The 15,213-nt window shown below is 40.4% G+C and overlaps 1 protein-coding gene across 1 annotated transcript in view; it reads left to right on the top strand.

The window, feature by feature from the left end:
• Positions 1-15,213, top strand: part of ANPEP (alanyl aminopeptidase, membrane) — a 147,391-nt gene that overhangs the window by 105,680 nt on the left and 26,498 nt on the right. The window contains exons 12-16 of the mRNA XM_082253221.1: positions 238-314; positions 620-753; positions 2,790-2,845; positions 6,726-6,873; positions 10,246-10,337. Of these exons, the coding sequence (XP_082109347.1) occupies positions 238-314; positions 620-753; positions 2,790-2,845; positions 6,726-6,873; positions 10,246-10,337 (507 nt within the window). The remainder of the gene's footprint in view (positions 1-237; positions 315-619; positions 754-2,789; positions 2,846-6,725; positions 6,874-10,245; positions 10,338-15,213) is intronic.

Here is a 15,213-nt window from a genome sequence, read left to right on the forward strand (position 1 = left end):
CTCAGTCTGTCATGGCCAAACAAGGGTGGTGGCTACTCCCTTTTAGGTTCCAGATAGCAGGGAAAATCCAGCAGATAGTTAAATATTATTCTCACCCACCTAGAACTGAGTAATCATTGGTGGGTAATGTAGACAGGAAGTCACTAATCTGATGGGTAAGAATTTGAATCTTTCTATATAAAACTAGTTGTAGTTTACCAAATATTTAACTGGGTTGATGTTTCTTTTCATTTTCAGCTACACCTGGAAGGTACCCATTTCATATTGTAAAAGTGGTGGACAAAGAGAAAACTTGTGGCTTCAACAGCGTTTTGGTATGTAATATAGTTTATTTCTTAGTTTATGTGGCAAGTACCATTACAGCTATGTCAAAATGCAGGTCAACATACCACAAATGCATAATGCCCCTCAATGCAAAGCATTGGTATCACAGGGCTTCTATGTCTATTGCCAGCGATGGGAACCACATTAAAATGTATGACATTGCATCGGGCATGAATTAGCCTTTAAGCAGTGTAATGTCAGTCCTCAGAAATTGTATATCAGTGCAGTCATAATGCTGATTTACTTTACATGACAATAGAAAAAAACTTTAATTTGCATTTCTTCTGCATTCCAGACAGAAATGATGTATTTAAGGTATCTGGAAATGACTGGATTCTGGTTAACCTTGATGTCACTGGATACTACAGGGTTAACTATGATGACGGAAATTGGGACAGACTTCTCCATCAGCTGAACAATGACGTATCAGTAAGTAGATGGTGTGATGTATTACGCTCCCAGCCTAATCCTGCACAGCCATTTTCCAACTCACAGGACAAGAATCTTAGCACCAGCAGACTGAGAGTGACTATCATTGGGGCTAATTAACTATTTACACAAGCAAATGGTAGCCACCAACACATGTTTTAACTCACCACTCACAGCATCAGCTGTTACAATTCTGACCTTTAAGAAATGTCTATGATATACACTGCCACAGCCAGGCAGAGATATTTTAAATGTGGTACTCCTCACAGGGGTAAAGATTTATTAATTTCTGACTACAGCACTCAGAGATTCGGCTTAAAGTGTAAGTCCACCCTAAAACTAAAATCCCTGCATCTATAGACATACACGATCTAACACTAACCTATCTAGCCCTATAAAGAAGAAATCAGCATACATACCTTTTTTTAAGCCGATCTGACCCGATCCCACGCTGAGTTGTCAGCCGCGGCTTTTTTCTGTGAAGGCAGGTGCAGAGGACACATCCAAAAATGGAAGCCCCAAGATCAGGGTGTGTATACTGCTCTACTACACTACTTTCAACATAGTGATTTGATGACAGAGACTAATTAAAAAATATTTGAGGATTATTTTAAAAGTTTCACGACCCAACAGATTTCAATCTAAGTAATCTATTTTGCACCAATACTGGATTGTTTTCCTTTGTTAGTGTGTACCCTTCTGGCTGTATAGCCCAGACATTAAATTTAAATATAACCATTCTGTTACCAACATGCACATTTTGGGGGTAGCTCTGTGTGCAATATGTCCTCTTCATTCTCTCTGCAGAGTTCAGTGTCATCAGAACTCAATGTTGTCACAGATGGTAGCCCTGTTGTGGTAGCTAAAATTAATTGCTCAATATGGTTAAAGTGGATGTAAACCCCATTCATGAAGTTTGACCTGGGTATATATATCTGCAGTGTTTACTTATCTCTCTCCAAAGCCCTAATTTCCGTGTCTTTCTGCTGCTCAGTTCCTCTGTTATCAGCATGATAACTTATGACAAGTTCTCTGACACAGGAGATAAAAGCAGATGGAAATTTGTGTCAGGGTGGGTGCATAGAGATAGATTAGCAGAGAGCTGGTCTATTCACAGCACAGCTCTGCATGTTTCTTCCTTCCTCTGCCTATGTGGAGGAAGGAGGGGGGGGTGCCTTTCCTCCAATCAGCTGTCACACCGTGTATGCCAAGATTCCACATCCTATGCTGAAACAGGGAAAAAAAATTAAAATTTGATGTTCATTTTCTAAACAGTGTAGAAAGCTGAAGACAGCAGATATACAAATAAAACGTATGTAGGGAGATTTGTTTCATCTCTGTGTACCAACTGAGGCTGTTCACTTCACTGGATGTATGTAAGTATTTACATCCACTTTAATTTACTAATATAATAAAGACTGTTCTTACCTTCCTGAACAAATGTTCCTGCTCCAGCTTCTGTCTTGTAAGGGTCATGGTAAATGTGAAATTCCCCGGAACAGCTTTATATGTAGGTAAAATTGGTAGTATCCATATTTTCTGTAACAGAAATAGAGCTTAATTGTGTTCTTATTATTCTAACTATTACTGATATTATTTTTATTATGTTTTTTGGGCTTTGCTGTTTCCATGTAATAAGTTAATATCGCCATTACAGATGAAAACAGATGATTTCAAAAGCATGTGAATGTCTTTAAATTAAGTAGATTTCAGTGCACTATTCCACTGCACCTACAGGTACTATATCAAAAAGTTGCTGTATCTTCAATTTGCACCATTAGAGGTTTCCTTCTTCAGCTGAGATATCAATATCTCTGCAGATGTTGCCGATCTTTTGTGATTGCTGTCCTCCATACATGGACGAGTACATAGTTAAACTGTAATACCAGTTTGATTCCATGCATTGCTATTTGGCACCATTACTGGTACAATTACAGCTGTCTCTAAGCAGAGAAAATAAATATGCATATGTACATTTTTTTGAGCATGTACAGTACAAGGAAGGAGAAGTACTTTATCCAATTTTTACTTTGCAGGCAATACCTCTTATCAACCGTGCTCAGATCATCGATGATGCCTTTAATTTAGCCAGGTCAGTTATGTTTTAATATTTGTGTGGAATGTTCTGTGCTAAAGGTTGTCATCCCCTCTCTGGTATTTCGATTCTCATGATTGCCAAGGAGACAGCACTCCCATTCCATTGGATGTCTTGGCAGTTGCAGATGCTACTGTAAGTAATGTGATAACATTACCCAACAGTGTAGACCCTCCTAAGTTTAGATCTCTATTATATGAATAAAATCAGTAGAGAGAAAGATACATTGGGGGACATTTATCAATGTTGTCTCATGGCGAGGAAAATGCTAAACAGGAGCAATGAGACAGATTTAGCACCAGATTTACAAGTTCACAGCTTAGTTTTAAAGTGGCACTATGACAGAATGAAACCTGACCCTGACCATTTCTTAATTGTGCATTTGATTAGAGTTAAAAACTGTCCCATCTACAGTGATAAATCTGTCCCAGACTTTGCAACTCTGTCACAGTTGGCTGCAAGGGATTACAGGTGCAAAGGTCACGAATACACAAAAATACTTTCACAAAGACTTTGCTAAAAGAAAGGACAACTGTGTTGCTAAATAACTTGATAAATATCCCACGCTGAGAGCAACAGAAAGAATAGTGTTAATATAATTAGGGCCCTTTTACACAGGCATTACGATCAGATCCACCTGTCAGCTTTTCTGGCGGATTGAAACAGGAAGCATGTTAGTCTATGCAGGCAGATGTAGACAGACGTGCAACTGTTTAACATTCAATTACTTCCTAGTCTCTCTAGGTCCAGCAAGGTCTGTGTCCTTTTTAATTTTTTTTTTTTGGACCTAAACATGAAGGATCAAAGAAAAAGGCTGTAAATTAATACATTACTATTTACATCTGCCTGCCTATAGCCCGAACATGGCTCTGTTAAGCTATGGCAGGAAAAAAAATATTGGGACATTCAGCTCCAATTCAGCAAGGGATCTGTCCTTACAGGCCCTATACATGTGAGTAGGTGCTGTATGGTGCAGGGGGCAGAAAACATTTAGAGTGCAGGTGCAAAGAAACTAAAATATATTTTAACTGAAGTTCGGCAATATACAACAAGCCCGTCGGGAAAGCAACCCAACCAGGAACACTCACAGGATATAAAAGCGATGTGTCAGAAGTGGAAAGTCTCACTGGTGCCAAAAGTGTCTGTCTCGAGGAGCAGAATGCAGTCTGGCCAGTTCATACCCAAATGGGAAGGCTTTCCAGGAAAGATGGCTTGTCCCTGAACTTTCCCCATTCCTCTTGAACCTCTCCCTTATGCTAGGCACTGTCCCAGATTGACGGGTGGCCTGTCCCTACTCTAGCCACTCACAAAATGCATGCCAAGCCTGGGGGCATGTATCTTAAATAGCCTGACCCAAGTTGGCTGCCATGGTCATATGGGGCATCAGCATCCAATTGGATAGCTACCACCTAGTGACCTGGGAAACCATAGAGGATATAGGTTCCTCTCGACTTCCTCTCCCCCTGCATTGCCGCTGGTTAAGTGCCACCTGCAGTGGAGAAAATAGACTGCACATGCCTACATACTGACATTTGGAAGAGGGAGGCAAATACAGTGCTTACAAGGAAAGCACAGAAGAGGAGAATGTACCAACATAGTGTACAGGAATGGGGTGTATATGTGTATGTGTATGTGTATGTATATATATATATATATATATATATATATATATATATATATATATATATATACACAGTATACAGGTGCATCTAAAAAATAAATAGAATATATAGAATATCACCTAAAAGTTAATATATTTCAGTAATTTAATTCAAAAAGTGGAACTCATATATTTTATATAGATGCGTTTTACACAGAGTGATATATTTCAAGCATTTCTTTCTTTGAATTTTTATGATTATATAGGAACATCAATTTCAATAAAACTGTAGATTTAATAATTCACATTAAAATCCAATACACGGGCTAATGACAAGAGTGCAGAATTGCCGTGATGGAGCCCCTAACATGTAGGGCCCCGAGTGAAAATTTCAATCTGGACCCCCTGTGTGCTGGGTGGGAGCTGTAGCCCCCCCCCCCCCAGAGGCTGCATCGGACAGGAGAAAGATAGAGGTGACACAGTACCCCTTACCCCTGAAGAAAGGTTTTACCTGAAACTCGTCGGGTAGTTTGGACAGACGCTCAACTCATCCAGATAATCGTTCAGACTAAGCCATGATCTTTTTTGCTCATTTGTTTGTATATACCTTTTTTTTTAATGTTTTACACTTGCTCTTGTTATTACCTAATGTATTGGATTTTAATATTAATTAATAAATCTACGTTTTTATTGAAATTGATGTTTGGTTGCCTTCAAAGTCCCGCCTAGCAAGGGGGGTTTTTGGTTCCTATATGCTCTAATTGGGACGGTGGCAACCAACATTTTGGTTCCCAAATGGGGGGGGCTCTTTAATTTTGATGATTATGGCTCACAGCTAATGAAAACCAAAAATTCAGTATCTCAAAAAATTGAATATTACATAAGACCAATAAAAAAAAAAAAAAAAAAAAAAAGGATTATTGGCTTACTGAAAAGTATGTCCATGTACAGTATAGTATGCACTCAGTACTTGATCAGGGCTCCTTTTGCATGAATTACTGCATCAATGCATGGAGGTAATCAGCCTGTGACACTGCTAAAGTGTTATGGAAACCCAGGTTGCTTTGATAATGGCCTTCAGCTTGTCTGCATTGTTGGGTCTGTTGTCTCTCCTCTTCCTCTTGACAATACCCCACAGTTTCTTTATGGGGTTTAGGTCAGGCAAGTTTGCTGGCCAATCAAGCACAGAGAAACCATGATCAATAAACCAGGTATTGGTAGTTTGGGCAGTGTGGGCAGGTGCCAAGTCCTGCTGAAAAATTAAATCACCATCTCCATAAAACTGGTCAACAGAGGGAAGCATGAAGTGCTCTAGAACTTCCTGGTAGAGGGCTGCGCTAACTTTGGACTTGATAAGACACAGTGGACCAACACCAGCAGATGACAAGGCTCCCCAAATCATCACTGACTGTGGAAAATGTTGCATTTACAATTGAAAATGAAGGTCCTAGAAGGTCCTAGAGTCTGGAGGAAGAGTGGAGAGGCACAGAATCCAAGTTGCATGGGGTCCAGTGTGAAGTTTCCACAGTCAGTGATGACTTTAATTACTAAAATAAAAGAACTTTTTGATGATATTCAAATTTTTTTTAGATCTACCTGTGTATATACTGTAAATATAATATAATATATTTTTAATAGTGACACTTTCCTAACTTTGCAACATGTACGTGGTCTGCTATAACCTGCAAGCAGCCGCCTGTAACATGCAATTATCTCTTCTGTTTGCAGCAATTATTTGGAATATGGCTTCCTTAATATTGAGTTGAAGATAGGATTGGGTATTATGTTTTTGAAAAACTGAATATCTACTTGTCTTTAGAGAAATGTAGATGCTGCCATTGCTGGCCTACTTCTGAAAACGTACAATGTTTCAGTTGCTCATCTTGCTGAAATAAGCAAATCAGAAAGGTCACAGAAATATACAAAGTCCTTACTTGCGTATATTTTCTTGATCTGGGTCAGTCTGACAGCGAAGCAACTATTCATTTCAAAAAGAGAGGTCGAAAATGTCAGCCTTCATATTTTTCATGACAGTTTTTTCTAAGCCATCACTATTTACCAAGCTCAAAAGTATATAAATCACATTGGTCAAACCATGCCTGTTTAACCAGGACCAATTCCATAAGTCTACACCCACTTACCACACAATAATCTACTATCTGACTGTGGAAGTGGCATAGCCCTCATTTTGTCTGGTGGTCTCCTACGACCCCCATCTGATTAGTACTAGATATTTTAGACATTGTAATGTATTTATCCTTTTTTATGTTTTTATAGAGCTAAACATGTAAGCACAACAAGAGCACTTGACACCACCAAATTTCTATCCAAAGAGGTAGAGTACATGCCTTGGCAGGCAGCCCTGAACAGTCTTGGCTACTTTGTACAGATGTTTGATCGTACCGAGGTGTATGGACCAATGAAGGTAACCAGCCAGCTACTTTTGACAATTTTAATATATACCTATGACACCATCTGAGCTATTGCACCTTAGTTTCCACCAACACCTTGCAATCAATCTAAGTTTAGTGCACCCTTTATCTTTTTCATGCATACTGTATGTACTTGCTTTATCTTGATAACAAGGAAAAAGGCATAGGATGGTTGGTGACTGACCTACAGCCAAGAAAAAATGTTCTCAATGTTCCTTATTTAGGAGATAAGTATAAATTATTTCCTTTGTGAGTATGGTCTATTCTCAATGTCGGATGGGAACTGTTCAGCAAGTGAAGCATTATAGAAACAGCCACTTTATAAAAAAAATATAGCAAAGTCGCTATAAAAGTTATACCTAACTAGGGATGAGGATTGATCTAGCCGGTTCAAAACTTGAAGCCCCAGTGAATCAATATGAAAATTCACCAGGCTAATTTCTTTGTAACCATAATGTACTGTATAAACTCTGGTCTAGTATGAACACAAGAGGGATTGTGTCACTAATCCCTGATTTATCCAGAGATGTATAGTAACGAAGTAGAACTACTTAAGTACTGTACTTAAGTACCAAAATGCAGTATCTGTACTTTCCTAGAGTAGAATTTTTTTCTCCTACTTCTACTTTTACTTCACTACATTTTTTCGATGATTTCGATACTTCTACTCCGATATTTTTTTTTGTGCTGCATAGTTACTCGTTACTTTTAAAAAAATTACCACTGCCAGAACAGTAGATGGCAGGTTGCATAAAGCTCAAAAAAATGTGTATAATGTCATTTGTAAATCAGCGCATATGAAAATAAAGGCTGTGTATAATAAAAGCTGCTATATCAAATCTTTCGAATAAAAAGAAAATATGAAACAAACAAATAAATGGTGCTACAGTGCTTAAAGTGCATCACGAAACTACTAACAAACACAGGTTAATCATTTGAATAAATCATTTGAAATAATAAAAAACAATATGATGTTCAAACTTTTGACTTCTTTCTTTAATAACTACATAACACAGTACTTCTACTTCTACTTTCAGTGCTTGAGTAGAAATTTTTTTTCAAAACTACTGGTACTTTTTACTTTTAGTACTTAAGTAGCAAATTTTTTGAAAAAACTACTTGCAATACTTAAGTAAAAAAAATGTTGAATACTTTAGTACTTCTACTTAAGTAACTTTTTCTGCGAGCACTTCCACTTCTACTCAAGTCACTTTTTGATCGAGCACTTGTACTTTTACTCAAGTAGAAATTTCGAGTACTTTATAAAAGTCTGGATTTATCACAGTTTACCAATTTAGTTTCCTCTTCAAAAGGGCCAAAATGGCGAATCTTAGATGATGAGCCACTGGTGCAAAAAATCCCAGCTCCACAGAGCCAATCCTCTCGCCATATTCACACAGAAGGAGAAATAGTTGGAGGAGGAAGAATAGGAAGAGAGAGGAGGAAGAGGTCACAGCAGCAATGTTAAACACCTAAAGCCTCCATGTGATAGAACCTCTGCCTCTCCTTTTAGGCTTGCCTGTCATTTTTTTTTTTTTTTTTTTTTAGGATGGTTCCTTATTTGGCGAAAGGCAGGCAACCTATGGCTGTAGGTTTATTGGTGCAATTTTTGCTGCTACCTGCTCCCTCTGGTGGTAGAATTTCCCCCTTCCATTTGCTGCGCCTGCCCTTCCCCCTATGTTGCGAAAGGGTGGGCCTATAGCCAAAGGGTTTATGGCCTATGGTTGTAGGTTTTTCCCCTAAAGCTATGCCTCCAAAACCCTGACTATATTGAAATGTATATAACAAATACAACTGGGAGCCCGCGAGAAGAAAGACTATGCTGGCAAAGCAGAGGATCTGCAGATACAGTATGCCCGGCCTCTGTTGTGAGCAACCCAAGCACTGCATCAATGCCACAAAAAATGCAGAAAAAATAAGAAAACAAATCTAAATACATATGATAACATAAAAAAATAAGAATGCCAAAAATAACAAACACTGACCAAAATTATAAACGCAATGTTATGTTATCATATGTATTTAGATTTGTTTTCTTATTTTTTTCAATAAGTGGGCAAATTCTCCCATTCGATGGCGTCTGGCACTTTGCAGAGGTGTTCTCTTCACGGATGAATCCCGATTTTCACTGTACAGGGCAGATGGCAGACAGCGTGTATGGCATTGTGTGGGTGAGCGGTTTGCTGATGTCAATGTTGTGGATCATCCACAACATTGCCTGCCCATGCCTGGTGGCGGTGGGGTTATGGAATGGGCAGGCATATGTTATGGATAACGAACACAGGTGCATTTTATTGATGGCATTTTGAATGCACAGAGATACTGTGAGGAGATCCTGAGGCCCATTGTTTTGCCATTTATCCACTACCATCACCTCATGTTGCAGCATGATAATGCATGGCCCCATGTTGCAAGGATCTGTACACAATTCTTGGAAGCTGAAAACATCCCAGTTCTTGCATTGCCAGCATACTCGCCGGACATGTCACCAATTGAGCATGTTAGGGATGCTCTGGATCACCGTATACGACAGCGTGTTCCAGTTCCTGCCAATATCCAGCAACTTCACACAGCCATTGAGAAGGGGTGGACCAACATTCCAAAGGCCACAATCACCAACCTGATCAACTCTATGTGAAGGAGATGTGTTCCACTGCGTGAGGCAAATGGTGGTCAGTGTCGCACCAGATACTGACTGGTTCCCGGACCCCCCCATACAATAAAATTGCACATTTTAGAATGGCCTTTTTTGTGGCCAGCCTAAGGCACACCTGTGCAATAATCAGCATCTTGATATGCCACACTGGTGAGGTGGATGGATTATCTCGGCAAAGGAGAAGTGATCACCAATACAGATTTAGACAGATTTGTGAACATTTGAGAGAAATAGGCCTTTTGTGTACATAGAAAAAGTTTTAGATCTTTGAGTTCAGCTCATGAGAAATGGGGGGAAACAAAAGTGTTGCGTTTATAATTTTGTTCAGTGTAGGTAAAAATATAAATAAGGAAATTGTGTTTTGGAATCTGCCACTCTGGGGCAACCCAAGCCAGGAAATGTCTACTATATTATATGGCGGAGGTCAGAAGCCAGAAATGAAGTGTTTGAATATTTCTGCTGGATCCAGTCCTAATCAACTTAAAAGATTCAGGTGGGATTAGTGGAGGAGGAATTGAATGCATCAGCAATGCCAGATTTATTCTGACAAAAAGATTAAGCAATTTTGGGGCTACTACTTCTGCCAATCAAGTCACCCAAAAATGAGAGTAGATTGGGGTGCTGCTGCTGTCTGTAATTCCTCAGTCAAAAATGTAATATCACATAATATATGGCCAGCATAAACTAAACCTGTAATGTTTCTCTACAGGCCTACATGAGACAGCAAGTTGCACCATTGTTTTTGTACTTTAAGAACAAGACTAATAACTTTACTGAAAGAATGCCAACTTTAACAGGGCAGTAAGTATTATAGGATGTCCATCATCTTAGCTGAGTTTTTAAAAATTCTGCGATAGTTGTAGTTTGTGCTTAAGGCAGGCAGCGCAGGCTGCCTTAAAGAGACCCTGTTACCAATTTAAAAAATTGCAGGTAAAATCACAAAAATTAAGTATTTTAAATATTGACTTGCAGTTTTTCCTTTTCATATTTCTTTTTAACATGCACTTGTAATGTGCCTCTGCTAGAAAATTAGACTACCCCAGGAAGAGTAATTCTCTAGCACCCACCCCCCCTTTCCCTTGCACACTATAACCCCCTCCTCTTCTGGCAGTGTCTATTTATTCTCAGTGCTGGCACAGCTATTCCACCTCTCGCCTTAACTTCCTACATAAAATGTAATGCACCTGCCAGGCTAGAAGCGAAGGGGAATATTGTAGAATTTCACTTGAATGACAGCTCTGAGTTTTCTGGGGCTTATGACATCACATCCAAGTTTGCGGCACCCATCGGCAGTCTTAGGGCTTCTGGATGTCTATACAATAAATACATTAAATGCACATATAACCGTAAGGGAAGGTTTTTGTTAAAATTATCGGTGTGATGACAGGGTCTCTTTAGGCACAGTGTAACTTAGTATACGTACTGAGATATATTTTTATTGAGTGGACTATATATTTAATTTACCATACAATTATCAGTGAGTATTTAATTTCCGGTAAGGGTTAGAAAGGAATTTTTCCTTGTTACAACAAAGTATACCAAGGTTATTTTTTTTTTTTTTTTCTTGAATCACTGCATGTTTAGGCATTTTTATCATGATAATTTTCCTGGGTCACTGACAGTATGGCTTTGCATATAATTCATGTTCAAAATGTAACAGGCTTATTTATGCTGGAGGATAAATACAGGCGCTGTAATCAGACCATTTAAAGAGTAACTCCACTTTTGTTGAGAAAAAAACATTCCCTGGTGGGTGATCTATGTACTTTACAGGGATCATAACAAACTTAGTTGCAGATTCCTACATTCTGTTATTCTGAAGGAATAGCTGTTTGTCTGTGTCCATGTGCCGAGTGAATCTAATGAAAATTATTTCATAATTATCAATAAACTGCTGTGCCTGCAGGGCTCTAACATAGAAACTTGCAGGGTCTGCTTCCCTTTACACGTGATTTTCCTTTGGGAATTTCTCACCAAAAATGCAATTTTTGTTGCAGAGGATGCCAAAAATCTGACTTGATTCTTAGTGCAGACTTCTGGGAAAATCAGTGAGCCAATCACACAAGCAGGAAATGACATTTTCAGGGGGCATTCTGTACACCATTTGTGTACAGAACACCTCCAGATGGCCATATTGCATTGCATTTTACAGAGAATTACAGCTGCTACAGACTGAAAATGAAAGGTAATTTTTAATAACATTCAAATACAATATGACTTGTGTCTCAGTTGTATACACTATGGTATTTTTTTTTCTTTGCTAACTTTTTTCCCCACAAAAAGTGGAGATACCCTTTAACTAAACTGAACTCTGACTGGATGGAATCTAGTTTTGTAGTGGCGTAGTGGTTAGCTTTTATGTATTCCAGCCATGGGGTCCTTGGTTTGAATCCCAATCAGAACACTATCTGCATGGAGTTTGTGTGTAGTTCCTGTGCTTGTGTGGGTTTCATCCTACCCAGGGCTGCTGATAGAAATCACAGGGCCCCGCACAGACTCTCTGACAGGCCCCCCCCAAGAAAACATTAAAGCTTTATATCAATAAAAATACAATGGGGGTCCTAATTTGACAGGCGTGGGGATGCAGGTGTACAGCCGGAACACAGACAGTAGGTGGGGACCGCTCACCTACACACCTGTCAAATTAGGGTCTGTAGCTGTGTTCATACAGGCACTGCATCCCCATAGAATGACAGATGGCTCCACCCCAAACCCTTCCATCAAACAACCAGAGTACCTGTGGGAGAGAGCCCCTAATTATATTTTCCGAACCTAAAAAACAGATCTCTCCAGCAATGTGCTGTCACTACTGAGAGGGATTCCATCTTCATCTGGTCCTTTCTCTGGTTTCTTGGGCTCCAGTGGTTTGGCCAAACTGCGATGATGTAACTCACACGCATCCGCGCAGCTGTCATGGTCACAGCACGACTCTCTGAATGGATGGTATCTCATGAACTCTAGTACACTTTAGGAGATATTCACTGAACCTACATGTAAGCCCTATTACAGGCTTACCTGTAGATACAAGATAAAAAATGGAGTTAACTCCTGCCAGATCAGTTAGTAAATGGTTAAATAAAAGGAGTTGATACATGGATGCAGAGGGAACTGACAGTGAAGGGGTGAAGAAGCAAAGTTGCATAGGTCAGGAAGCAGTCTGGGGGAGAGGAGTGGAAAGCCCAGCTACATAAAGCACACTAAACTGCACTGGGACCAGATAACAGGCAGCTATGAAGCCGGTGTAACAGTAAATTCTTAATCCATGGGAATGCAGCTGATCAGCTGTGACTTTGTCAGGAAGACAGAGCAAAGGGGGAGAGAGGTAAAAAAAATATACAGGCTGGGATAAGGAGTATAGGAGAAATTGCAGGGAGAGAAGCAAAGTTACAGAGATAACAAACTCAGGAGCAGAGCTAACATTAGAGCCATTCTTTTTTTAGCACTGATCACTGAATTAATGTCACTGGTCCCCAGTGTCAAAAAGATAAGCTAGATGTCCAATTTGTCCATTGTCCCTCTTCACCATTACTAGTAAAATAAATAAATAAATAAATAAATAAAAATTCCATAAAAATATTGCATTGTTTGTAGACGCTATAACTTTTGCGCAAACCAATCAATATACACTTATTGGGATTTTTTTTTACCAAATTTATGTAGCAGAATACATATTGGCCTAAACTGATGAAAAATATTTGATTTTTTTTAAACTTTTTTTTATTGACTTCTTTATTGGCTGTGTTTTATAGCAGAAAGTAAAAAAATATTGTTTTGGGTTTTTTTTTTTCAAAATTGTCAGTCATTTTTTGTTTATAGCGCAAAAAATAAAAACCACAGAGGTGACTAAATACAACCAAAAGAAAGCTCTATTTGTTGGGGGAAAAAAATTACGTAAATGTTATTTGGTTACTGCGTCACACCGCCGCGTAATTGTCAGTTAAAGTAACACAGTGCCGTAACACAAAAAAAAAATGGCCTGGTCTTTAAGAGAGTATAGCCTTGCGGTCAAAAGGTGGTTAATTTTTAAGGCCTTGTTCACACGGGGCGTACTACAGTGTACACTCATGAGAGTGTCGTGTTTACCTGCATGGGGATATACAGGCGTTCTGTGCATTGCCATGCAGCCAGTACCATTCATGTCAATTGGGATGCAGCGGCTGCATGGACACAGATGCTGCTCCCAATTTGACATGTATGGGGGTGAATGTCTCTGCACGCAGACAATGTGAGTTCGGGGACCCACATCTCCACGCACACGGATGTCAAATTAGATGCAAAGGCTATGTCTGTGCAGCTGCTGCATCCCAATTGACATGAATAGAACTGCCTGCACGGGGAACACCTGTACATCCCCATGTGGGTAAACTTCGCACAGATGTATGCTATAGTCATAGCTGCCAACTGTCCCGTTTTTGACGTGACAGTCCTGCCAAATAGGACCTTGTCCCGGCTAATTTACTCTGCCGGGACTTGTTCTGGCCAGTGGGGGAGTGTGGGGGAGGCAGGAGGGACCGTCTGACCTTTTATTCCCTAATATCTCTTGTCTTCCTGCGCTCGGCTCCAGCTGCCATGATCTTCATGCTCAGGATGGCCGGCGGGCGCCCTGTGATTGGGCGAACTCTGGCGGAGGCTGGCCTCTGTCCCTGTCTAATAGTGTAATGTGGGTGGCGGTTTGGAGCCGGGCCCCTCCCTCCCTCGCAGTCAGTGACTGTCCAGCGCACGCTCAGCACTCAGCCTTCAGCTACGGGCCAACGTTCTTCTCCAAGTTTCTCCTGTTAACAGTGAGTGTGTGCCGCAGCCGGAAGATTACTGTTGAATTTACAGATGTCACAGATTGTGTGCCAAAAGGGGGGACAAGGAGAGAACAGAGTCTGTCAGTACTGTAAGAATGGGTAACAAAAAGACAGATTATACTGGTGAAAATGGGGGGATGCCTGCTCTGTGATGCTAGAGAGGAGCATAGTCTCAGCAGTGCCATAAAACAAACATTCTGTCTGGAAGAGAAAGATAGGGAACTAGCTGTCTCTGTATTTTCTCCCTGTTCCCTATCTTTCTCTTCCAGACAAAATTTTTGTTTTATGGCACTGCTGAGACTATGCTCCTCTCTAGCATCCCAGGCATCCCCTTGTTTTCTTCAATATCTGTCTTTTGTTCCCCACTCTTCTCTAATAAACAGCACTCTGCTCTCTTCCTCTATCAGTCACTTCTGTAAGGGTCCTTTCACACAGGCGTACTGTCTCAGTGGGGGATTGATCCACCGATCCCCGCTGAGCAGGCGGATGACAGCTCCATCTCTGCTCTGTGTGCAGAGACGGAGCTGTCAGATCTCCACTGTCCTCTATGGGAAGATCGGATGAGAATGAACCGCATGTCTGTTCTCATCCGATCCGCCAGACGGATGGAAAATAGGGTTTCCATCCGTCCGGATTTCACGGACAGGATCGGATCAGACAGTGGAGGGTGTCAGTGGAGATGTCTCCGCTGACATCTGCTGCCCCATGGGGGTGCATGGAGCATCCAATCAGGTCCGCCTGAAAAACTGACAGGCAGATCGAAATCGGATCGGCCGTGCGAAAGGGGCCTAACTGTTAACTTTCTATTGTTTTTTTGCCCTGTCCAAAACTCCTTGCCCCCCCCTGTCCTCCCAGCTAATTGAGAGAATTATTCCAACTCTGCT

Source organism: Pelophylax lessonae, assembly GCF_965119305.1.
Source record: "Pelophylax lessonae genome assembly, chromosome: 4".
Taxonomy (NCBI): Eukaryota; Metazoa; Chordata; class Amphibia; order Anura; family Ranidae; genus Pelophylax; species Pelophylax lessonae.